General features: G+C 41.8%; 2 protein-coding genes across 2 annotated transcripts in view; both read left to right on the top strand.

Annotated features, from left to right (window-relative positions):
- LOC118940320 (titin-like) overlaps positions 1 to 16001 on the top strand; it is a 61957-nt gene extending 45956 nt beyond the window's left edge. The window contains exons 10-16 of the mRNA XM_036949066.1: positions 10783 to 11058; positions 11211 to 11474; positions 11583 to 11846; positions 12077 to 12167; positions 12318 to 12372; positions 12468 to 12703; positions 15793 to 16001. Of these exons, the coding sequence (XP_036804961.1) occupies positions 10783 to 11058; positions 11211 to 11474; positions 11583 to 11846; positions 12077 to 12167; positions 12318 to 12372; positions 12468 to 12703; positions 15793 to 15874 (1268 nt within the window). The 3' untranslated portion in view covers positions 15875 to 16001. The remainder of the gene's footprint in view (positions 1 to 10782; positions 11059 to 11210; positions 11475 to 11582; positions 11847 to 12076; positions 12168 to 12317; positions 12373 to 12467; positions 12704 to 15792) is intronic.
- Positions 1 to 27497, top strand: part of LOC110494998 (hemicentin-2-like) — a 187632-nt gene that overhangs the window by 76632 nt on the left and 83503 nt on the right. The gene's annotated exons all lie outside the window — the stretch shown is intronic.

Below are 27497 nucleotides of genomic sequence, written 5' to 3'. Positions count from 1 at the left end.
ATTTACAAAAAATACATGTAAAAACTGAAACGGCCTCTCACTGTCAACTGCGTTTATTTTCAGCAAACTTAACATGTGTAAATATTTCTATGATAACAAGATTGAACAACTGAGACATAGACTGACCAAGTTCCACAGATATGTGATGTATAATGTGACCCTGAACAAAGGGAATAATGTGACCCTGAACAAAGGGGGGGTCAAAATCAAAAGTAACAGTCAGTATCTGGTGTGGCCACCAGCTGCATTAAGTACTGCAGTGCATCTCCTCCACAGGGACTGCACCAGATTGGCCAGATCTTGCTGTGAAATGTTACCTCACTCTTCCACCAAGGCACCTGCAAGTCCCCATTTCTGGGGGGAATGGCCCTAGCCCTCACGCTCCAATCCAACAGGTCCCATACGTGCTCATTGGGATTGAGATCCGGGCTCTTCGCTGGCCATGGCAGAACACTGGCATTCCGGGCTTGCAGGAAATCACACAAAGAAAAGAGCAGTATGGCTGGTGGCATTGTCATGCTGGAGGGTCATGTCAGGATGAGCCTGCAGGAAGGGTACCACATGAGGGAGGAGGATGTCTTCCCTGAAACGCACAGCGTTGAGATTGCCTGCAATGACAACAAGCTCAGTCCAATGATGCTGTGACACACCGCCCCAGAACATGACGGACCCTCCACCTCCAAATCGATCCCGCTCCAGAGTACAGGCCTCGGTGTAACGCTCAGTCCTTTGATGATGAACGCGAATGCGACCATCAACCCTGTTGATACAAAACTGCGACTCGTCAGTGAAGAGCTCTTTTTGCCAGTCCTGTTTGGTCCAGTGACGGTGGGTTTGTGCCGATAGGTGACGTTGTTGCTGGTGATGTCTGGTGAGGACCTATCTTACAACAGGCCTACAAGCCCTCAGCCCAGCCTCTCTCAGCCTATTGCGGACAGTCTGAGCACTGATGGAGGAATTGTGCATTCCTGGTGTAACTCGGGCAGTTGTTGTTGCCATCCTTTACCTGTCCTGCAGGTGTGATGTTCGGTTGTACCGATCCTGTGCAGGTGTTGTTACACGTGGTCTGCCACTGGGAGGATGATCAGCTGTCCATCCTGTCTTCCTGTAGCGCTGTCTTAGGCGTCTCACAGTACGGACATTGCAATTTATTGCCTTGGCCACATCTGCAGTCATCATGCCTCCTTGCAGCATGCCTAAGGCACGTTCACGCAGATGAGCAGGGACCCTGGGCATCTTTCTTTTGGTGTTTTTCAGAGTCAGTAGAAAGGCCTCTTTAGTGTCCTAAGTTTTCATAACTGTGACCTTAATTGCCGATAGTATGTAAGCTGTTAGTGTCTTAACGACCGTTCCGCAGGTGCATGTTGATTAATTGTTTATGGTTCATTGAACAAGCATAGGAAACAGTGTTTAAACCTTTTACAATGAAGATCTGTGAAGTTATTTGCATTTTTACAAATAATCTTTGAAAGACAGGGTCCTGAAAAAGGGACTTTTCTTTTTTTGCTGAGTTTATATGACATATATGATGTATACTGTATATATACTAATCTTTATTAAATATAATGTATATATATATTTATATTTGATATATATTGAATACATTTACAACAATTATAAATAGGGAATTGGAAAAGATTCAGACAATTACATTGATTGAAGCCACAATCTATCTGCAATATTGAAGCTGAACAACCCCCTTAAAAAAGTGTGTGTGTGTGTCACTTGCTGTTTATCCTCACAGCTTGGTGATAACAGCTATCATTCAACCTGGTGGTCAGTCTTTAGGCTGCTGTACAGCTTGGTGATAGCAGCTATCATTCAACCTGGTGGTCAGTCTTTAGGCTGCTGTACAGCTTGGTGATAGCAGCTATCATTCAACCTGGTGGTCAGTCTTTAGGCTGATGTACAGCTTGGTGATAGCAGCTATCATTCAACCTGGTGGTCAGTCTTTAGGCTGCTGTACAGCTTGGTGATAGCAGCTATCATTCAACCTGGTGGTCAGTCTTTAGGCTGCTGTACAGCTTGGTGATAGCAGCTATCATTCAACCTGGTGGTCAGTCTTTAGGCTGCTGTACAGCTTGGTGATAGCAGCTATCATTCAACCTGGTGGTCAGTCTTTAGGCTGCTGTACAGCTTGGTGATAGCAGCTATCATTCAACCTGGTGGTCAGTCTTTAGGCTGCTGTACAGCTTGGTGATAGCAGCTATCATTCAACCTGGTGGTCAGTCTTTAGGCTGCTGTACAGCTTGGTGATAGCAGCTATCATTCAACCTGGTGGTCAGTCTTTAGGCTGATGTACAGCTTGGTGATAGCAGCTATCATTCAACCTGGTGGTCAGTCTTTAGGCTGCTGTACAGCTTGGTGATAGCAGCTATCATTCAACCTGGTGGTCAGTCTTTAGGCTGCTGTACAGCTTGACGGACCGTAAAAGATGTAACATTTATCCTCCTATATTTGTGGTTCTGAGAATAAAACAGCATCAGAACAATCAGAAATATGTTTTTACAGTTCTACAGATCTGTTCAATAAGTGATTGTTGTTGTTGTTGATGATGACTTTATTGTATCCATTAGGACATTGTTTTGCATCATACATCATGTCATCTTAAATAGACAGATGTAGACAGACATGCAACACATCACACATGTTACATACATAGTGCAATAGTCTTACATACAGACAGTATTCACATAGACAACCATATAGCACAATACAACACAATATGAGCCTGGTTCATTTTCAGTAATGAGGCCCTGTACCCCATTTACAGTTTATACTTCAATGTATCAGGTGGAGTTATTCACCAGCTATAGAGTGAGTTGTTGTTTATGTTTCTAAGACTGCAGGGTGGGAGATGCAACAATGGCCTTGAGAACAGCAGGAAGTGTGTTGGTGGTCTTTCTCTGGTCTGTAGCAGGTATGGTCTCATTCTTATATTTTTGTTGCTCTGTTTATCAGTCTACAGACATTTCTAAAAGCATAACCATTTTTATGTTCTACTGTCGACACATTTGGCGTCTCCACTCCATTTTAAACAGTTGTCTTTCTCATCTCACTGAGTGAAGCTTATCTGTGGTTTCCATTCACACTCAACCAAAGAGTATCAATGTCTCAACTATGGAACAAAGTTTTAGTGTGAGTCAAAAGACCTTGAACTTAATGTAACATCCTTGTGATGTCTAACTGTGTTTCAGTGGTACTGGGTCAATATGGCTGGAGTGTTACATACACCACTCAGAGTATCTGTACCTTGAAAGGGTCAACAGTGGAGATGTCCTGCACTTACACATATCCCAGTGGTACAGTCACAACAACACTCTGGTTCCTAAAAAAGGGGAATCCTGTTAGTCTGAGTGGTGAGCCAGACTACAAAGGTCGTGTGATGTACCATAGAGATAAGAAGAATGGCCACACCCTGACAATCACAGACCTGAGAGAGAGTGACTCAGCTACGTACATGTTCAGCTTTATAACAGACCAGACCAGATGGAGATATACTGGCAGTCCTGGAGTCACTCTGTCTGTTACAGGTAACATTCTATATACTGGCAGTCCTGGAGTCACTCGGTCTGTAACAGGTAACATTCTATATACTGGCAGTCCTGGAGTCACTCGGTCTGTAACAGGTAACATTCTATATACTGGCAGTCCTGGAGTCACTCTGTCTGTTACAGGTAACATTCTATATACTGGCAGTCCTGGAGTCACTCTGTCTGTTACAGGTAACATTCTATATACTGGCAGTCTTGGAGTCACTCTGTCTGTAACAGGTAACATTCTATATACTGGCAGTCCTGGAGTCACTCTGTCTGTTACAGGTAACATTCTATATACTGGCAGTCCTGGAGTCTCTCTGTCTGTTACAGGTAACATTCTATATACTGGCAGTCCTGGAGTCTCTCTGTCTGTTACAGGTAACATTCTATATGCTGGCAGTCCTGGAGTCACTCTGTCTGTTACAGGTAACATTCTATATACTGGCAGTCCTGGAGTCACTCTGTCTGTTACAGGTAACATTCTATATACTGGCAGTCCTGGAGTCACTCTGTCTGTTACAGGTAACATTCTATATACTGGCAGTCCTGGAGTCACTCTGTCTGTAACAGGTAACATTCTATATACTGGCAGTCCTGGAGTCACTCGGTCTGTAACAGGTAACATTCTATATACTGGCAGTCCTGGAGTCACTCTGTCTGTTACAGGTAACATTATATATACTGGCAGTCCTGGAGTCACTCTGTCTGTTACAGGTAACATTCTATATGCTGGCAGTCCTGGAGTCACTCTGTCTGTTACAGGTAACATTCTATATACTGGCAGTCCTGGAGTCACTCTGTCTGTTACAGGTAACATTCTATATACTGGCAGTCCTGGAGTCACTCTGTCTGTTACAGGTAACATTCTATATACTGGCAGTCCTGGAGTCACTCTGTCTGTAACAGGTAACATTCTATATACTGGCAGTCCTGGAGTCACTCTGTCTTTTCAGGTAACATTCTATATACTGGCAGTCCTGGAGTCACTCTGTCTGTAACAGGTAACATTCTATATCCTGGCAGTCCTGGAGTCACTCTGTCTGTTACAGGTAACATTATATATACTGGCAGTCCTGGAGTCACCCTGTCTGTTACAGGTAACATTCTATATACTGGCAGTCCTGGAGTCACTCTGTCTGTAACAGGTAACATTCTATATACTGGCAGTCCTGGAGTCACTCTGTCTGTTACAGGTAACATTCTATTGTCTGATGTTCTGTTTAATCTTCATTAACCCTTTAGGTCTGGAAATTGTCTTGATTTGTATTAATCAAATAAAAATAATGAGCTGGTGCACAGAAAATGATTTAGTGTGCTGACTAACGGAGAATAAACTGGAAGCTGTAACAACAAAGAGAGTCACACTCCATATGTATAACCTCCCAGTCATTTGTTGCTTAAAATACACCAATGTTTCGACATCACCTTCTTCAGGGTAAATGTATTGCATCATGTGACGACACTAGACAACAGGGGATTCAGGTTGATGTTGTCTACTCCAGACCTGCAGGTGAAGGTGACTCCTACATGGTGGGCAACGTCGAAGACACTGACCTGTAGCACCACCTGTACTCTGACTGACCACCCCACCTACATCTGGTACAAGAACGGACAACATCTAGATGAGAGTACCTCGCCCCAGTACAAAGACCCAGTCTCCAAGAACTATGATGACACGTATTCCTGTGCTGTAAAAGGCCATGAGGACCTCCACTCTCCTGCAGTGTGTGAGTGTTCATTTAATACATTATACTGTGTGTTGGTTTCACTATGAGAACTTGAGAGCTTTGAGCATCTCTAGAAAGAACTGAGAACACAATCCAATTGACCTCTTGTTATGTCACTGTGTTTCAGGTGTTCAGGGTCAGAGCTGCAACAGAGTGACTAACACCAAGAGGAGAATCTGTGTCTTGAAGGGGTCAACAGTGGACATATCCTGTACTTATGTTGGTTATTATTACACCACATCATCATTCTGGCTTAGAAGTGATAAGTCGACCCCTGAAGACCTAACCACAGACCCAGGGTATGCAGGTCGTGTGGAGTACACTGGAACATACAGAGGTCCCTTCACCCTGAAAATCACAGATCTGAGAGAGGGGGACTCAGCTGAGTATCGCTTCACTTTTAAAACAGACAACGTTGAATGGGGTCATAGTTTCCCAGGAACAACTCTGACTGTCACAGGTAATACTACACTTACAGAACATGATGATATACTGGTAATACTACACTTACAGAACATTATGATATACTGGTAATACTACACATACAGAACATTATGATATACTGGTAATACTACACTTACAGAACATTATGATATACGGGTAATACTACACTTACAGAACATTATGATATACTGGTAATACTACACTTACATTATGATATACTGGTAATACTACACTTACAGAACATGATGATATACTGGTAATACTACACTTACAGAACATTATGATATACTGGTAATACTACACTTACATTATGATATACTGGTAATACTACACTTACAGAACATTATGATATACTGGTAATACTACACATACAGAACATTATGATATACTGGTAATACTACACTTACAGAACATGATGATATACTGGTAATACTACACGTACAGAACATTATGATATACTGGTAATACTACACTTACAGAACATTATGATATACTGGTAATACTACACTTACAGAACATTATGATATACTGGTAATACTACACTTACAAAACATTATGATATACTGGTTATACTACACTTACACAACATTATGATATACTGGTTATACTACACTTACACAACATTATGATATACTGGTAATACTACACTTACAGAACATTATGATATACTGGTTATACTACACTTACAGAACATTATGATGTACTGGTAATACTACACTTACTGAACATTATGATATACTGGTAATACTACACTTACAGAACATTATGATATACTGGTAATACTACACTTACATTATGATATACTGGTAATACTACACTTACTGAACATTATGATATACTGGTAATACTACACTTACAGAACATTATGATATATACTGGTAATACTACACTTACAGAACATTATGATATACTGGTAATACTACACTTACAGAACATTATAATATACTGGTAATACTACACTTACAGAACATTATGATATATACTGGTAATACTACACTTACAGAACATTATGATATACTGGTAATACTACACTTACTGAACATTATGATATATACTGGTAATACTACACTTACATTATGATATACTGGTAATACTACACTTACAGAACATTATGATATATACTGGTAATACTACACTTACAGAACATTATGATATACTGGTAATACTACACTTACAGAACATTATGATATACTGGTAATACTACACTTACAGAACATTATGATATACTGGTAATACTACACTTACAGAACATTATGATATACTGGTAATACTACACTTACAGAACATTATGATATACTGGTAATACTACACTTACAGAACATTATGATATATACTGGTAATACTACACTTACATTATGATATACTGGTAATACTACACTTACATTATGATATACAGGTAATACTACACTTACAGAACATTATGATATACTTGTAATACTACACTTACAGAACATTATGATATACTGGTAATACTACACTTACAGAACATTATGATATACTGTCACTACTTTATCTCTAGTTGTTGGAGGTTGAAATGATGAGGTTTGTTTTTTTATGTTGTTATTCTCTCTTCATTCAGACCTGCAGGTGAATGTGACTCCTGGCACAGTGACAGAAGGATCATGGGTTACACTGACATGTAGCACCACCTGTACTCTGACTGAAATCCCCAACCCCACCTACATCTGGTACAAGAATGGAGAAGAGCTATTTTCTGACTCCTCTCCCCAGTATCAATACTCAGTCAGTAGAGGAGGTTCTGACAGCTACTCCTGTGCCTTAAGAGACCCTGACAAACTCAGCTCTCCTGAAGTCACAGTGGGTGAGTGTTGTGATTTACCTCCAGAGTTTTACCTCCAGAGATTTCCTCTCTTATGGTAAACAGACTTGATATTTTGAGTCAATTCAGATTACTGATTTATAAATAACTATAGCTCATTACTATCTAACATGTTAGTCATACTGAGAATCATACAAATAAGCTAATATCATCACCATCTTCACCATCATCATCATCATGTGCTTCATCATTTGTTCCAGATTCTTCTTCTCTGAACTGCTTAAGGGTGACCTACACCGGCATCTGTTCCTTGATACCATCAGTGGACCTGCCTTGCACTACCATATATCCCACAGGTTAGACTCTGTTTTAAGTCTGGTAGATTCATTGTGTCAACTACAGAAGGAAACCAGAAAGTGTGTTTTTATTTGCTCTCATTCAGACCTGCAGGTGAAGGTGACTCCTGACACAAAGGCATGGAAGAGGACACTGACCTGTAGCACCACCTGTACTCTGACTGACAACCCCACCTACATCTGGTACAATAACGGACAGTCTCTTGCTTGGCTCACTTCCCAACAACACTCTGTCTGGAGTTCTGAAACAGAGAGTTACTCCTGTGCTGTTAAAGGCCATGAGGATCTCCGCTCTCCTGCAGTGTGTGAGTCTGGATTCTATAGGGATAATTTGTAGCTAACCTTTCTTTATAACAAAGTAAGGCAACTTTCTAACTTCAAGGTATATCTGAACAAAACTATTTCATGTATTTTCAGGTGTTCAGGGTCACAACTGCTGGAGGGTGACTTACACCAAGAGGAGAATCTGTGTCTTGAAGGGCTCCACAGTGAACATATCCTGCTCTTACACTCATCCCACTAGTTATATAGAACAAGGTTCATTCTGGTTTACACAGAAAGACCCTGTAGATGTCAGGTCATATCCAGAGTGTGCAGGTCGTGTGGAGTACAGTAGGAACACAGAGAACCACCACACCATGACAATAACACACCTGACAGAGAATGACTCGGCTGAATACAAATTCAGATTAATAACAACATACGAGGGGAGATTTTCTGGTCTTCCTGGTGTGATGTTGACTGTCACAGGTAATACTACACCTACAGTTATTACTGTAATAGGACAAGTCTAATCACATGACAAGCCTGTCTGGAGTCAAATATGGCTGTTTCCTCTTAGATATCCTGTTGGAGATGGATCCTACGTCTGTGTCAGAGGGGCAGAGAGTCACACTGAGATGTAGAACCCAATGTACAGTCGGTCTCAACCCCACCTACATCTGGTACAAGAACGGACAAAGTCTGACCAACTCAATCACCAGTTATAACAGCCTGATCCTAGACCCAGTCAGCAGTTATAACAGCCTGATCCTAGACCCAGTCAGCAGTGAGGATGCAGGGAACTACTCCTGTGCTGTAGAAGGCCTAGAGAGAATCCTCTCTCCAGAAGAGACTCTCACTGTCAGATGTGAGTACATGGGGTGTTGATATATCTACAGTGAAAGTCATTGATATCATCTCTGTAATACATGGTTCTATATATCAGTGTAATATACTAATCTCTACTAATTTACATAATCTCTGTAATACATGGTTCTACATGTCAGTGTAATATACTAATCTCTACTAATTTACATCATCTCTGTAATACATGGTTCTACAGTCAGTGTAATATACTAATCTCTACTAATTTACATCATCTCTGTAATACATGGTTCTACATGTCAGTGTAATATACTAATCTATACTAATTTACATCATCTCTGTAATACATGGTTCTACATGTCAGTGTAATATACTAATTTACATCATCTCTGTAATACATGGTTCTACATGTCAGTGTAATATACTAATCTATACTAATTTACATCATCTCTGTAATACATGGTTCTACATGTCAGTGTAATATACTAATCTATACTAATTTACATCATCTCTGTAATACATGGTTCTACATGTCAGTGTAATATACTAATCTACATCATCTCTGTAATACATGGTTCTACATGTCAGTGTAATATACTAATCTATACTAATTTACATCATCTCTGTAATACATGGTTCTACATGTCAGTGTAATATACTAATCTCTACTAATTTACATCATCTCTGTAATACATGGTTCTACATGTCAGTGTAATATACTAATTTACATCATCTCTGTAATACATGGTTCTACATGTCAGTGTAATATACTAATTTACATCATCTCTGTAATACATGGTTCTACATGTCAGTGTAATATACTAATTTACATCATCTCTGTAATACATTGTTCTACATGTCAGTGTAATATACTAATCTCTACTAATTTACATCATCTCTGTAATACATGGTTCTACATGTCAGTGTAATATACTAATTTACATCATCTCTGTAATACATGGTTCTACATGTCAGTGTAATATACTAATCTCTACTAATTTACATCATCTCTGTAATACATGGTTCTACATGTCAGTGTAATATACTAATTTACATCATCTCTGTAATACATGGTTCTACATGTCAGTGTAATATACTAATTTACATCATCTCTGTAATACATGGTTCTACATGTCAGTGTAATATACTAATTTACATCATCTCTCTAATACATGGTTCTACATGTCAGTGTAATATACTAATCTCTACTAATTTACATCATCTCTGTAATACATGGTTCTACATGTCAGTGTAATATACTAATTTACATCATCTCTGTAATACATGGTTCTACATGTCAGTGTAATATACTAATTTACATCATCTCTGTAATACATGGTTCTACATGTCAGTGTAATATACTAATTTACATCATTTCTGTAATACATGGTTCTACATGTCAGTGTAATATACTAATCTATACTAATTTACATCATCTCTGTAATACATTGTTCTACATGTCAGTGTAATATACTAATCTCTACTAATTTACATCATCTCTGTAATACATGGTTCTACATGTCAGTGTAATATACTAATCTATACTAATTTACATCATCTCTGTAATACATGGTTCTACATGTCAGTGTAATATACTAATCTCTACTAATTTACATCATCTCTGTAATACATGGTTCTACATGTCAGTGTAATATACTAATTTACATCATCTCTGTAATACATGGTTCTACATGTCAGTGTAATATACTCATCTATACTAATTTACATCATCTCTGTAATACATGGTTCTACATGTCAGTGTAATTTACTAATCTATACTAATTTACATCATCTCTTGCTTACTTACATGGTATATGTGTTCTTATTTGTTCTGTCATCTTCAACACCAGATGGACCAAAGAACACCTCAGTGTCAGTCAGTCCCTCTGGTGAAATAGTGGAGGGCAGTTCAGTGACTCTGACCTGCAGCAGTGATTCCAACCCACCTGTGGACAAATACACCTGGTACAAGAAGAATGGAGGTCACTATCAGTTCTCCAATGTGAACACAGGACCACATCTTGTCTTCAATCTTATCAAGTCATCTGACACTGGAGAGTACTACTGTGAGGCCTGGAATGGGATTAAAATGGGGAAGTCTGAGTCAATCAACATCAATGTGAAATGTGAGTAAAGTACAGCTCAGTATCACGTGTTCCTGTTAATGTTTTGTTTTAGTGGATTCTTATTTTTGATAGTCTGGCTTCACAGATTTTGATATGTCATGTGAGGTTGTAATTGCACCTTTATAACCCTCTGACGAATTCTCCTTTACCAGACGCTCCAAAGAACACCTCAGTGTCAGTCAGTCCCTCTGGTGAAATAGTGGAGGGCAGTTCAGTGACTCTGACCTGCAGCAGTGATGCCAACCCACCTGTGGACAAATACACCTGGTACAAGAAGAACTTAGCCTCACCAAGAGCATCAGGACAGAGTTACAGCATCACTAACATCATCTCTGAGGACAGAGGAGAATATTACTGTGAGACTGAGAATAAATATGGACGTCTCAACTCTTCTTCTGTGTCTGTGGACGTTCAGTGTTAGTTCACCTAACCTCATCTTTTAATCAGAGGATCACATTTAAATTCATATTTCAATCACAAGTAAAACACTATTTAATACACTGTTGTTACATATTGTCTACCAGACGGCCCAAAGAACACCTCAGTGTCAGTCAGTCCCTCTGGTGAAATAGTGGAGGGCAGTTCAGTGACTCTGACCTGCAGCAGTGATGCCAACCCACCTGTGGACAAATACACCTGGTACAAGAAGAACGTAACCTCACCAAAAGCATCAGGACAGAGTTACAGCATCACTAACATCATCTCTGAGGACAGAGGAGAATATTACTGTGAGGCCCAGAATGGAAGAGGATCTATGAACTCTACAGCTCTGATGATCATTGTAGCAGGTAAAGTTACATCTTCAATACTTCAATACAAATTGACAGGTTTCAAGTGATCTTAATCATTGTGTTTTGACTGATTACACTTTGGTTTATAATTATGTGTTGGCTTATGATGTCACAAGTTTTATAAGATCCCAAAGTATTTACACGTATTGTGTTGATATTCTATAATGTGTTAGATTTTAGATTATAAGAACATGCCATGTCCTCATATCATCCATATTTTATTATAGGGAAACAAATATCAGTTCTGACTGCAGCTGTAGGAATCATTGTTGTTGTTCTGGTTCTCATCCTCTGTCTCTCTGGACTCATGTGGTTCAGGTGAGTGAGATGGCATATATTTTTATATAATTTCACTTCAGTCATTGTAAATTTGAATTTGTTCTTAACTGACTTGCCTAGTTAAATACAAATAAATAAAAGTAACTTAATTTATTAATATCTTCATACATTCATTCATTTACAAAACAGGAAGAAGAACTCCACATCCACCTCCAACACAAGAGACACAGCAGATGATGGACAGGTGAGTCTGTTGGAATCAGAAGGTGACTGTGATGACTGTGTATTCTTTGTGGAACATTTCCACTCCTCATGTTGTCTGTTCTCTCTCTCCATCAGGGAGACTCTAGTCCAGTGTATGACAATGTCTCAAACATGGCCATGACCCCTACTGCAGCACAGACAGAGTCCACATACGACCAGGATGATGTTCACTACGCCAGCGTCCACTTCTCTCACTCCAAAAAACAGGAAGTGCCTCTGTACTCCACCGTCCAAGTGCCTCAGCCCCAGAAACAGGATGAGGATGTCCAGTACGCTGCTGTGAAATTCAACCTCCCCTGTGCTGCCACCCGGTGAGCATATTCTGCCATTACAACAACATAGTCAATACTAGAACATTGTGAACACATAGCATTAAAGGAGAAGTTTGCTTGTTTACAACCAAATCTGGATGGGGGGGGGGGGGGGGTGGAAAGTTGAATCTCATTTACTGCATTTCTACACAATTAAAACACTTTTAAATGGTATTTGGAAAACAGAAAAAAACAAGCAAAAATCACCCCAGCCATTATCACCTTGGCTGCTGAGGGTTATCTCACCTCAGTCCATTATCACCTTGGCTGCTGAGGGTTATCTCACCTCAGTCCATTATCACCTTGGCTGCTGAGGGTTATCTCACCTCAGTCCATTATCACCTTGGCTGCTGAGGGTTATCTCACCTCAGTCCATTATCACCTTGGCTGATGAGGGTTATCTCACCTCAGTCCATTATCACCTTGGCTGCTGAGGGTTATCTCACCTCAGCCCATTATCACCTTGGCTGCTGAGGGTTATCTCACCTCAGTTCATTATCACCTTGGATGCTGAGGGTTATTTCACCTCAGTCATTATCACCTTGGCTGCTGAGGGTTATCTCACCTCAGTCCATTATCACATTGGCTGCTGAGGGTTATCTCACCTCAGTTCATTATCACCTTGGCTGCTGAGGGTTATTTCACCTCAGTCATTATCACCTTGGCTGCTGAGGGTTATCTCACCTCAGTCCATTATAACATTGGCTGCTGAGGGTTATCTCACCTCAGTCCATTATCACCTTGGCTGCTGAGGGTTATCTCACCTCAGTCCATTATCACCTTGGCTGCTGAGGGTTATCTCACCTCAGTCCATTATCACCTTGGCTGCTGAGGGTTATCTCACCTCAGTCCATTATCACCTTGGCTGCTGAGGGTTATCTCACCTCAGTCCATTATCACCTTGGCTGCTGATGGTTATCTCACCTCAGTCCATTATCACCTTGGCTGCTGAGGGTTATCTCACATCAGTCCATTATCTCCTTGGCTGCTGAGGTTTATCTCACCTCAGTTCATTATCACCTTGGCTGCTGTAGGTTAATTCACCTCAGTCCATCTACAAACACATAACCTATTAGCTATTCAGTTGTAATGTTATACACCTGAAAGGGAGGAAATATGGGAAATGATTCACACTGACACACTAATCAGAGAATAAATAAAAACATATTACATTTCTAGCACTGTATTGTTTACATGTTGATAGTATTATAATGTAGAACTATAGGGAAGATAGGTCCTGTGAAGATGTTTAAATTGAAACATATATATATTTTTAAGTGTTTGATTAGATTAGTACAGATTTTCTCAGGGCACCCCACATGGGGCCCCGACCCCAAGTTTGGGAACCACTGTAAAAACCTCTCTCTCTGCTTGCTTCCTCTCTCTCTCTGTCTCCTCTACTTCTACCTGCACCTCAGCCTCTCCACTGAGCCCCACATCACTGTCTGTCTCAGTAGCCTGTTCTCTGTAAAGTACTTTGTAGTATATGGTTTGCTCCTGCTGAGGTAGGCTCTATTTAACGTAAGCTTCTTACTTCATCCATGCTTACCAGTCCGGACACGTCCTTCTAGCTGGCTAACACACTGACCAGACCGGACACGTCCTTCTAGCTGGCTAACATGCTAACCAGACCGGACACGTCTTTCTAGCTGGCTAACATGCTGACCAGACCGGACACGTCCTTCTAGCTGGCTAACATGCTGACCAGACCGGACACGTCGTGTGTGCGAGCGTCACAAAATACATTTAGAAATCCATGTTATTAAATTATAGCACCCACACTGCTCCCTCGCGCCAAGGAGCGTCTGCCATGCCAAGGGCTAAAATAGAAGTCCTTTCTATTTCTGACGCAGATCACGCTGAAAGTCCTGCCTCTCACATCTCCTCATTGGTTTATAGAAGCAGGTACCCACGTGCCATCTCATTGGTTATACCCACGTGGGTGATTGAAAGACTAACTGTTTTGCCGGTCGTCGTGGTAATCCTATGAAAGTTTAGATGTGATCACCATTTAAGTTCAAAGATAAAAAACCCTGGAAGGAGGAGAGATGACTAGAAACGATTCAGTTGGCCGTTTATGTGTGGATTAATTGTCGGAGTAGAGGACCTTGTGCATTTCAGGCAAAATAACAACACAATGTTTATATCCCAGGACAAATTAGCTAGCAACAGCAAGCTAGCTAAATGGTTTGGTTGTTTGGTGGATGTCTGTAGAAGCGGCAGGAGTTGAGAGATCGTTCGGCATCTCGCAAACAGATTGTCAGCAGAGCTATCTGCTAGTTGGGGTATTTAGTTTCACGTCTCCCTCGGCCTGTTCAGCGAGAAGGGGAGTTAGATATTTGAGAGAATGGTGAATGTGCTGCTGAAAAGCAAATCAGGGAGGAAGATCCAGGGGAAGCAGGCAAACAAAACGAACGAACCACAGTTAATGATTCCTCTCGTTCACAAAGAGGCAGGAGCGATTAGTCAGATCAAGAAAATAAGCTTTGAACAACACTGGGAGCAATATTTAGATGTTCATTTCTTAATTTTCATTTATTCATAATACATTTTCTTTATTGTGTACAGTATATGTATTAGGCTATTATTATTATTTTCAAAACAAACATCAGGTGTCCTCATATGTAGTTACGGACATGTGCTCATTGGAGGAGTAGACAATGATGATGTCATCAATAATGCATATTCTGCATTAAGGTAATTCATGCCTCAACAACAGAAAAAGGACCAGGATCTGCAATAAGCTGCTGTGAAATGTAACCGCCTCACTGCTGCCCCCCTGTGACCATATTCTGCATTAAGGTCATTCATATGCTGCTGCTTATTGTAGGAGATGTCATCAATACGCAAAACAGTTGACCCCTAGTGACTACTAGTGATGTCATTTCCTTTATCTACCAACCCAACAATGGACATCTCAAGACAATTACCATGACATGACTATAATGAGGGAGTGATGAGTTCCAAATGGCACTCTATTCACTATTTAGTGCACTACTTTTGACCGAGCCCTATAGGCCCTGATCAAACGTAGTGCACTATAAAGGGTATAGGGTTCCTTTGTTTCATTTCTGTTTCTCTCTCCTCAGACCAGCAGCAGCACAAGCAGCTGAGGTGGATGCCTCTGAGATCTACAGTACAGTCAACAAACCCAGAACCAAGAAGACTTGAACATAACAAACCCAGAACCAAGAAGACCTGAACACAAAGGCCCAGAACCACAAACCCAGAACCAGGAAGAACTGAACACAACAAACCCAGAACCAAGAAGACCTGAACACAACAAACCCAGAACCAAGAAGCCCTGAACACAACAAACCCAGAACCAAGAAGACCTGAACACAAAGGCCCAGAACCACAAACCCAGAACCAGGAAGAACTGAACACAACAAAACCAGAACCAAGAAGACCTGAACACAACAAACCCAGAAACAAGAAGACATGAACACAACAAACCCAGAACCAAGAAGACCTGAACACAAAGGCCCAGAACCACAAACCCAGAACCAGGAAGAACTGAACACAACAAAACCAGAACCAAGAAGACCTGAACACAACAAACCCAGAAACAAGAAGACATGAACACAACAAACCCAGAACCAAGAAGACCTGAACACAAAGGCCCAGAACCACAAACCCAGAACCAGGAAGATCTGAACACAACAAACCCAGAAACAAGAAGACCTGAACAGAAAAACCTTGTATAAATATAAATATAAATAAAACCTTGTATCAGGGGTTTGTGGTATGTGGCCAATATACCACGGCTAAGGGCTGTATCCAAGTACTCAGTGTTGCGTTGTGCTTAAGAACAGCCCTTAGCCATGGTATATTGGCCATATACCACACCTCCTCAGGCCTTATTGCTTAAGTTTATAATAGCAATAACAAACTTCAGGGGTTTGTGGTATATGGACAATATACTGTACCACGGCTAAGGGCTGTTCTTGAGTGAATATGCCGTGGCATATTGACCATATACTGCAATCCCCTGAGGTACCTTATTGCTATTATAAACTGGTTACCAAAATAAATTGAACAGTAAACTTTAAATTTTTGCATCATACCCGTGGTATATTGTCTGATATACAGTATACACTTCTGAAATGCTGTTTCAGCCAATCAGCATCTAGGACCCAAACCACCCAGTTTATAATAGTATGTAATAATATTTTCCATCCAGCAGACACTTTTATCCAAATTCATTACAGTCATGTTCAAATACATGTATCGTATGTGTGGTCCCAGCAGTGTCACGCTCGTTAAAATGGACGGTCCAAGGAACAGCGTGAGTTGGGTTCCACATATTTATTTGCAGTGAAACTTAAACCAAAAACAAGAAACATACAACGACTGTGAACTACGTGGTGCTGAATGCACTCACACAAAACAATATCCCACAATGCAGGTGGAAACAGGGAACCCTTAAGTATGATCCCCAATTAGAGACAACAAACATCAGCTGCCTCTAATTTGGAATCATACTAAGAGCACCAACATATACATTAAAAGACTAGAACAACCCCTAGTTACGCCCTGACCTACAACACCACAGAGAACCAAGGGCTCTCTATGGTGAGGGCGTGACAAGCAGGAATTGAACCCATGTACCATGCTGTACAAACTGGGCCACACAGAACTACTCTATTCACACTTAGAGTAGGAGTTCGGATCTAGGGTCAGTTTTGCCTTTTAAACTATGATGAATAAGTAGGACCTTAACATTTATTATTTTTAATTGTAAACATTTCTGATTACAGTATCTTTTTCCCAAAATGTTGTATTTCTGAAGTAGGCAACCTCAAGGTCCAGTTGTATTCTATATAACTATATATGTTTGTATGTTATATGTCTGAAGTAGACAACCTCAAGGTCCAGTTGTATTCTATATAACTATATATGTTTGTATGTTATATTTCTGAAGTAGACAACCTCAAGTTCCAGTTGTATTCTATATAACTATATATGTTTATATGTTATATTTCTGAAGTAGACAACCTCAAGGTCCAGTTGTATTCTATATAACTATATATGTTTGTATGTTATATTTCTGAAGTAGACAACCTCAAGGTCCAGTTGTATTCTATATAACTATATATGTTTATATGTTATATTTCTGAAGAAGACAACCTCAAGGTCCAGTTGTATTCTATATAACTATATATGATTGTATGTTATATTTCTGAAGTAGGCAACCTCAAGGTCCAGTTGTATTCTATATAACTATATATGTTTGTATGTTATATTTCTGAAGTAGACAACCTCAAGGTCCAGTTGTATTCTATATAACTATATATGATTGTATGTTATATTTCTGAAGTAGACAACCTCAAGGTCCAGTTGTATTCTATATAACTATATATGTTTGTATGTTATATTTCTGAAGTAGACAACCTCAAGGTCCAGTTGTATTCTATATAACTATATATGATTGTATGTTATATTTCTGAAGTAGACAACCTCAAGGTCCAGTTGTATTCTATATAACTATATATGTTTGTATGTTATATTTCTGAAGTAGACAACCTCAAGGTCCAGTTGTATTCTATATAACTATATATGTTTGTATGTTATATTTCTGAAGTAGACAACCTCAAGGTCCAGTTGTATTCTATATAACTATATATGTTTGTATGTTATATGTCTGAAGTAGACAACCTCAAGGTCCAGTTGTATTCTATATAACTATATATGTTTGTATGTTATATGTCTGAAGTAGACAACCTCAAGGTCCAGTTGTATTCTATATAACTATATATGTTTGTATGTTATATGTCTGAAGTAGACAACCTCAAGGTCCAGTTGTATTCTATATAACTATATATGTTTGTATGTTATATGTCTGAAGTAGACAACCTCAAGGTCCAGTTGTATTCTATATAACTATATATGTTTGTATGTTATATTTCTGAAGTAGACAACCTCAAGGTCCAGTTGTATTCTATATAACTATATATGTTTGTATGTTATATTTCTGAAGTAGACAACCTCAAGGTCCAGTTGTATTCTATATAACTATATATGTTTGTATGTTATATTTCTGAAGAAGACAACCTCAAGGTCCAGTTGTATTCTATATAACTATATATGTTTGTATGTTATATTTCTGAAACAATCATCAGACTTGTGAGACTATATGCTGTATGAAGCTTAGAACCAGAACGTCATTATATCTGCTTCTATTATATTGTATTACTTCACATGGTACTATTAGATGATACACGTAGTATAAGTTTGGTATATTTTTTAGTTTTTATGTCCAGGAAAGAGTTCTGCTTGATGCAAGGTTTCTTATCGCTTTTATCAAATGTTGTTGTTGTTTTAAGCTGGTGTGTGAAGTGTGACTTTAATGAATAAACTTCATCGTCATTGTTTTCACCTTGTCATAACATTATCTTCAATGGAGACAAAATGGAAAGCTTTCAAAATCACACCTCTTCTACTGTACAGTACATACAGTAACTACAAATAAGACATGTACATTGGTTTGGAGAGCAATAGTGGTTAATTCACCTTCATCACCGTCATGAATGCACAAAATATACAGACACTTTCAGAAGGAGCAATAGGCGGCAGGTATCCTAGTGGTTAGAGCATTGGACCAGTAACCGAGAGGTTGAAAGATCGAATCCCTGAGCTGACAAGATAAAAATCTGACGTTCTACCCCTGACAAGGCAGTTAACCCACTGTTCCTAGGCTGTCATTGAAAGTAAGAATTTGTTCTAAACTGACATGCCTAGTTAAATAAAGGTTAAATAAAAAAATATCCGGCACCTAGACACACAACCAGTTACATTAAATATTATTATTTGTCATTTCTAAAACACACAGACACAATATGACATAACATGGATGTTTGGAGTGTGGAGGGTAATTCAGTCAGCGAGGGCATTCCATTCCTGAACACTGAGAGATGGAACATTCTGGAATGTTCGATGATTGATAATAATACATCTCACAGTCAACAATTTCAGACCAAGCAGTGAGATTATTGATGCTTTAAAGGCTTTTGTTCTTCGAAGAATAACAGTCCACCATTTTGTCCAACTAGTAGTTAGAGAATATAATACATCATTGTTTAGTGAGAATATAATACATCATTGTTTAGTGAGAATATAATACATCATTGTTTAGTGAGAATGGGATGTCATATAGATTGAGTGCTATGGTCTCCAACATGGCATGGCTCTTGACCCCCTAACTGTTCACTGACCTTCCAAGGTAGGTGTCTCTCTTTGGGGACATAGAGGGTTAGAAGGGAGAATGGAGATCCCATGGAGAGGTACCTTTTATCATACTCATACCCAAATAATGTTTGTTTATTTTATTTAACCTTTATTTTAACATGGAGTACATATTGAGAACTAGGCCTCTTTTTCAAATGTGCCCTGTATAATACACCATAAATATACACATTATACACTATATACAGTACCATTCAAAAGACACACTTACTCATTCCAGGGTTTTTCTTTATTTGTACTAGTTTTACATTGTAGAATAATAGTGAAGACTAACACATATGGAATCATGTAGTAACCAAAAAAGTGTTAAACAAATCAAAATATATTTAATATTTGAGATTCTTCAAAGTAGCCACCCATCAAGCGCTGTGTGTATCAAGAATGGTCCACCACCCAAAGGACAACTGTGGGAAGCATTGGAGTCAACATGTGCCAGCATCCCTGTGGAATGCTTTCGGCACCTTGTAAGTCCAGGCCCTGACAAACTGAGGCTGTTCTGAGGGCAAAAGTGGGGGGTGCAACTCATTATTAGGAAGGTGTCCTTAATGTTTTGTACACTCAGTATATATACACAACATGAACAACAGTATGTGGACACCTGCTCACAGAACATTTCATTCCAAAATCATGGCCATTAATATGGAGTTGGTCCCCCCTTTGCTGCTATAACAGCTTCCAATCTTCTGGGAAGGATTACCACTAAATGCTGGAACATTTCTGCAGGGACTTGCTTCTATTCAACCACAACTGCATTAGTGAGATTGGCGACTGATGTTGAGCGATTAGGCCGTGATTCAGCCCTCCAGAGAGCGCGATTCAACCACTCCAACTGACGCTTAACAAGGCCTCCGCAGCCTGTAAGGCCATAGGGAGAATGGGCAGAGGGAGGAGATGGCAGGACTTAGAGAAACGATCCACAACGACCAGGATCGTGGTGTTTCCCTGTGAGGAGGGGAGATTGGCCAAGGTAGGCCACCAGTACTTCCCACTCAAACAGCGCACCGTCTGAACGATGCCTGGATGACCAGAGGGGGACGTGTGGGCCCAGTAGATCAACCGGTCACGGACAGCAGACGGAATGTACAGACGCCCAGCGGGACACTGGAGGGGAGCGGGCTATGCACGTAACGCCTGTTCAATGTCCGCGTCCAGATCCCATACTACCGGCGCCACCAGGCAGGAGGCCAGGAGTATGGGGGTAGGATCCATGGGCCGCTCCTCTGTGTCATACAGCCGGGACAGTGTGTCTGCCTTCACATTCTGGGAACCTGGTCTGTAGAAAAGGGTGAAAACAAAACGGGTAAAAACATGGCCCACCTTGCCTGACGAGGATTCAGTCTCCTCGCTGCCCGGATGAACTCCATGGTGCGGTGGTCCGTCCAGATTTGTTAAGGGTGTTAAGCCCCCTCAAGCCAATGTCTCCACGCCTTCAACGCCTTGACAACAGCCAACAACTCCCGGTACCCCACATCATAGTTTCCTCGAGAAGAAGGCATAGGAGCTTCCTCGAGAAGAAGGTACAGAGCTTCGCTGGCGTGCCCGAGCGCTGAGAGAGCACGGCTCCTATACCAGCCTCGGACTTGTCCACCTCCACTGTGAACGCCAAAGAGGGATCCGGATGGGCCAGCACGGGAGCCGAGGTAAACAGAGCCCTTAGGTGACCAAAAGCCCTGTCCGCCTCAGCCAACCACTGCAAACGTACCCATTTCAGCAGTGAGGTAATGGGAGTCGCTACCTGACCAAAACCACAGATAAACCTCCGGTAGTAATTGGAAACCCTAGAAACCGCTACACCTCCTTTACCGTGGTGGGAGTCGGCCAATTACGCACGGCTGAAACAAGGTCACTCTCCATCTCCGCCCCTGAGGTGGAAATGCGGTACCCTAGGAAGGAGACGGACTGCTGGAAGAATGACACCATTTCATGTGTACAACATCTAAAGACCTGCATCACTATAGACTTCTTAGAGCTTCTTAGTTTCTAAAAGGATGTTTTGGAGTGTTTTTGGAGCCCACTGACTGAACAACGAGGATGAGGAAGTGAATAGATGATTAGGGATAGTTTCTCAAAAAGAAAATCTGACCCTCCTATAACATATGTTTCTAGATATGCTGCTGCTTATTGGACGAGAAGACCATGATGTCATTAATAAGCAAAAGATTTGACCCCTAGTGGCAGGATTTCCTTAAACTACAAACACAACCATTTTATTTTTTTTACCTTTATTTAACTAGGCAAGTCGGTTAAGAACAAATTCTTAATTTCAATGACGGCCTAGGAACAGTCGGTTAACTGCCTGTTCAAGGGCAGAACGACAGATTCGTACCTTCGCAGGTCGGGGGTTTGAACTTGTTACGAGTCCAACACTCTAACCACTAGGCTACCCTGCTGCCCCACAATGCAAATCTCAAGACAATTCCTATGTCTATAATGAGAGAGTGATGGTTTTGAGAAACTGTTCTGTGTTCCAAATGGAACCCTATTCCTTATTTAGTGCACTACTTTTCACCAGAACCTTATAGACCTTGGTCAAAGTAATGCACTATAAAGAGTATAAGAAGGGCTTTTTGGGGATGCAGATTCTGTTTCATTTCTGTTTCTCTCTCCTCAGACCCACAGCAGCACAAGCAGCTGAGGAGGACTCCTCTGTTCTCTACAGTACAGTCAACTAACCCAGAACCAAGAAGACCTGAACACAACAAACCCTGAACCAGGAAGACCTGAACACAACAAACCCAGAACCAAGAAGACCTGAACACAATAAACCCAGAACCAAGAAGACCTGAACACAACAAACCCTAAACCAAGAAGACCTGACAAACCCAGAACCAAGAACTGAAAACAACAAACCCAGAACCAAGAAGACCTGACAAACCCAGAACCAAGAACTAAAAACCACAAAACCAGAACCAAGAAGACCTGAACACAACAAACCCAGAACCAAGAAGAACTGAAAACAACAAACCCAGAACCAAGAACTGAAAACATCAAACCCAGAACCAAGAACTGAAAACAACAAACCCAGAACCAAGAACTGAAAACAACAAACCCAGAACCAAGAAGACCTTATATATCTGGACCCGTATATTATAACTAAGTGGTATAATTAAGCAATAAGGTCAGAGGCGGTGTGGTATATTGGCCAATATACTGTACCACGACTAAAGTCTGTTGTTCTGCACAACGCAGAGTGCCTTGATACAGCCCTTAGCCGTGGTATATTGACCATATACTACAAGCCCAAGGGCCGTATTGCTATTATAAACTGGTTACCAACATAAATAGAAAGTAAACAAATATTTTGGTGTCATACCAGTGTTCTATTGTCTGAAATACTGTATGTGAAATTAAATGCTTATTCAGCCAATCAGCATCCAGGACTTAAACTACCTGGTTTATAATAGTATTTAATAATATACAGTGCATTAGGAAAGTATTCAGACCCCTTGACTTTTTCCACATTTTGTTATGTTACAGCCTTATTCTAAAATTGAATAAGTCGTTTTTTACCCCTCATCAATCTACACACAATACCCCATAATGACAAAGCAAAAACAGGTATTTAGAAAGGTTTGCAAATGGATTAAAAATACAAAATGGAAGTATCACATTACGTAAGTATACAGACCCTTTACTCAGTACTTTGTTTAAGCACCATTGGCAGCGAGTCTTTCTTGGGTATCATGCTACCAGCTTAAAACATTTTTTAGTAAATGTGGTTGTCTGTTACCCAAATAAATTCAATTACTTTATATACACTTTATATATAGTTTGCTAGACAAAAAAAAAATTGTTATAGCACAATTTTGCCTCAAAATTCAGGACGTAGTTCTGCTTGATGCAATGTTTCTTATTACTTTTATCACAACATTACTAATGTGTGAAGTGTAAACAAATCATTAATATGCTGCTGTAATTCACAATCCACTTTGTCCACAGCAGCTGTGGGATGCACAAAAATGCCAGTTTATGGAAGTAACTTCACTTGAATGTCAGAGGTAACAGAGTTAGCTTCTAGCTGGCTAGCTAGCTTTCTGTATCACTGAACAACGTCTGCTTCATGTAGCTAACAAGCCAACTGAGAGAGCTAGTGTCATGTACTGTCATGTTGTCTTGTCTCTGTCCTTTCCCTTCACCCTGTCTCCCTCTGCTGGTCGTGTTAGGTTACCTTTTCTCCCCCGCTTTCCCCCAGCTGTCCCTTGTCTCCTCTAACTACCCATTCACCCCGTTCCCCACCTGTTCCCTTTTTTCCCTCTGATTAGGTCCCAATATCTCTCTCTGTTTCTGCTCCTGTCCTTGTCGGATTCTTGTTTGTTTGTTTGTGTCATTCATGCCTGAACCAGACTGTCGTCATGTTTGCTGTAACCTTGTCCTGTCCTGTCGGAATCTGCCGGTCCATCTGAGCCTACCTATGTTTGGTAATTAAAGAAGCTCTGTTTAAGTTGATTCGCTTTTGGGTCCTCATTCACGCACCGTAACAGAAGAATCCGACCAAGAATGGACCCAGCGACTTCGGATCCTCTCCACTCAGCCGTCGAGATCCAGGGAGCGATGCTAGGCAGACACAAGCAGGAATTGTCTGCTGCTCGACATGCCGTTGAGACCCTGGCCACCCAAGTCTCCAACCTCACAGAACAGGTTCACCATCTCCGCCTCGATCCACCGGCCACTTCCAGGGCTTTCGAATCTCCGGAGCCCAGAATCAATAACCCGCCGTGTTACTCTGGGGAGCCCACTGAATGCCGCTCGTTCCTCACCCAGTGTGATATTGTGTTTTCTCTCCAGCCCAACACTTACTCCAGGAGCACTGCTCGTGTCGCCTACGTCATATCTCTCCTTATTGGACGGGCTCGTGAGTGGGGCACGGCAATCTGGGAGGCAAGGGCTGAGTGTACTAACCAGTATCAAGACTTTAAGGAGGAGATGATACGGGTTTTTGATCGATCTGTTTTTGGGGAGGAGGCTTCCAGGGCCCTGTCTTCCCTATGTCAAGGCAATCGATCCATAACAGACTACTCTATTGAGTTTCGCACTCTTGCTGTCTCCAGTGGCTGGAACGAGCCGGCCTTGCTCGCTCGTCTTCTGGAGGGTTTCCGCGCAGAGGTAAAGGATGAGATTCTCTCCCGGGAGGTTCCTTCCAGCGTGGATTCCTTGATTGAACTCGCTATTCGCATTGAGCGACGGGTTGATCTTCATCACCGAGCTCGTGGAAAGGAGCTCGCGCTCTCCGTCGCCTCCCTCTCCGCATCACTACCATCTTCCTCTGCCGGCTCGGGTGCTGAGCCCATGCAGCTGGGAGGTATCCGCATCTCGACTGAGGAGAGGGAACGGAGAATCACCAACCGCCTCTGTCTCTATTGCGGTTCCGCTGGTCATTTTGTCACTTCATGTCCAGTAAAAGGCCAGAGCTCGTCAGTAAGCGGAGGGCTACTGGTGAGCGCTACTACTCCTGTCTCTCCTTCAAGATCCTGCACTACCTTGTCGGTCCATCTACGCTGGACCGGTTCGTCAGCTTCCTGCAGTGCCTTAATAGACTCTGGGGCGGAGGGCTGTTTTATGGACGAGACCTGGGCTCGGGAACATGACATTCCTCTCAGACAGTTAAAGGAGCCCACGGCCTTGTTCGCCCTGGATGGTAGTCCTCTCCCCAGGATTCAGCGTGAGACGCTACCTTTAACCCTCACTGTTTCTGGTAATCATAGTGAAACCATTTCTTTTTTAATTTTTCGTTCACCTTTTACACCTGTTGTTTTGGGCCATCCCTGGCTAGTTTGTCATAATCCTTCCATTAATTGGTCTAGTAATTCTATCCTCTCCTGGAACGTCTCTTGTCATGTGAAATGTTTAATGTCTGCTATCCCTCCTGTTTCCTCTGTCTCTTCTTCACAGGAGGAGCCTGGTGATTTGACAGGGGTGCCGGAGGAATATCACGATCTGCGCACGGTGTTCAGTCGGTCCAGGGCCACCTCTCTTCCTCCACACCGGTCGTATGATTGTAGTATTGATCTCCTTCCGGGAACCACCCCCCCCCGGGGTAGACTATACTCTCTGTCGGCTCCCGAACGTAAGGCTCTCGAAGATTATTTGTCTGTAGCTCTTGACGCCGGTACCATAGTCCCCTCCTCCTCTCCCGCCGGAGCGGGGTTTTTTTTTGTCAAGAAGAAGGACGGGTCTCTGCGCCCCTGCATAGATTATCGAGGGCTGAATGACATAACAGTGAAGAATCGTTATCCGCTTCCTCTTATGTCTTCAGCCTTCGAGATCCTGCAGGGAGCCAGGTTTTTCACTAAGTTGGACCTTCGTAACGCTTACCATCTCGTGCGCATCAGGGAGGGGGACGAGTGGAAGACGGCGTTTAACACTCCGTTAGGGCACTTTGAATACCGGGTTCTTCCTTTCGGCCTCGCTAACGCTCCAGCTGTCTTTCAGGCATTAGTCAATGATGTCCTGAGAGACATGCTGAACATCTTTGTTTTCGTTTACCTTGACGATATCCTGATTTTTTCACCGTCACTCCAGATTCATGTTCAGCACGTTCGACGTGTCCTCCAGCGCCTTTTAGAGAATTGTCTTTTTGTGAAGGCTGAGAAGTGCACTTTTCATGCCTCCTCCGTCACATTTCTCGGTTCTGTTATTTCCGCTGAAGGCATTAAGATGGATCCCGCTAAGGTCCAAGCTGTCATTGATTGGCCCGTCCCTAAGTCACGCGTCGAGCTGCAGCGCTTTCTCGGCTTCGCGAACTTCTATCGTCGTTTCATCCGTAATTTCGGTCAGGTGGCAGCTCCTCTCACAGCCCTTACTTCTGTCAAGACGTGCTTTAAGTGGTCCGTTTCCGCCCAGGGAGCTTTTGATCTCCTCAAGAATCGTTTTACATCCGCTCCTATCCTTGTTACACCTGACGTCTCTAGACAGTTCGTTGTCGAGGTTGACGCGTCAGAGGTGGGAGTGGGAGCCATCCTTTCTCAGCGCTCCCTCTCTGACGACAAGGTCCACCCATGCGCGTATTTTTCTCATCGCCTGTCGCCGTCGGAACGTAACTATGATGTGGGTAACCGCGAACTGCTCGCCATCCGGTTAGCCCTAGGCGAATGGCGACAGTGGTTGGAGGGGGCGACCGTTCCTTTTGTCGTTTGGACTGACCATAGGAACCTTGAGTACATCCGTTCTGCCAAACGACTTAATGCGCGTCAGGCGCGTTGGGCGCTGTTTTTCGCTCGTTTCGAGTTCGTGATTTCTTATCGTCCGGGCTCTAAGAACACCAAGCCTGATGCTTTGTCTCGTCTCTTCAGTTCTTCAGTAGCCTCCACTGACCCCGAGGGGATTCTCCCTGAGGGGCGTGTTGTCGGGTTGACTGTCTGGGGAATTGAGAGGCAGGTAAAGCAAGCACTCACTCAAACTCCGTCGCCGCGCGCTTGTCCTAGGAACCTTCTTTTCGTTCCCGTTCCTACTCGTCTGGCCGTTCTTCAGTGGGCTCACTCTGCCAAGTTAGCCGGCCACCCTGGCGTTCGGGGTACGCTTGCTTCCATTCGCCAGCGTTTCTGGTGGCCCA

The sequence above is a fragment of the Oncorhynchus mykiss genome, chromosome 17, assembly GCF_013265735.2.
Source record: "Oncorhynchus mykiss isolate Arlee chromosome 17, USDA_OmykA_1.1, whole genome shotgun sequence".
Lineage (NCBI taxonomy): Eukaryota > Metazoa > Chordata > Actinopteri > Salmoniformes > Salmonidae > Oncorhynchus > Oncorhynchus mykiss.
The sequence above is the reverse complement of the archived record's forward strand: the minus strand, read 5'-3'. Positions and strand labels throughout refer to the sequence as shown.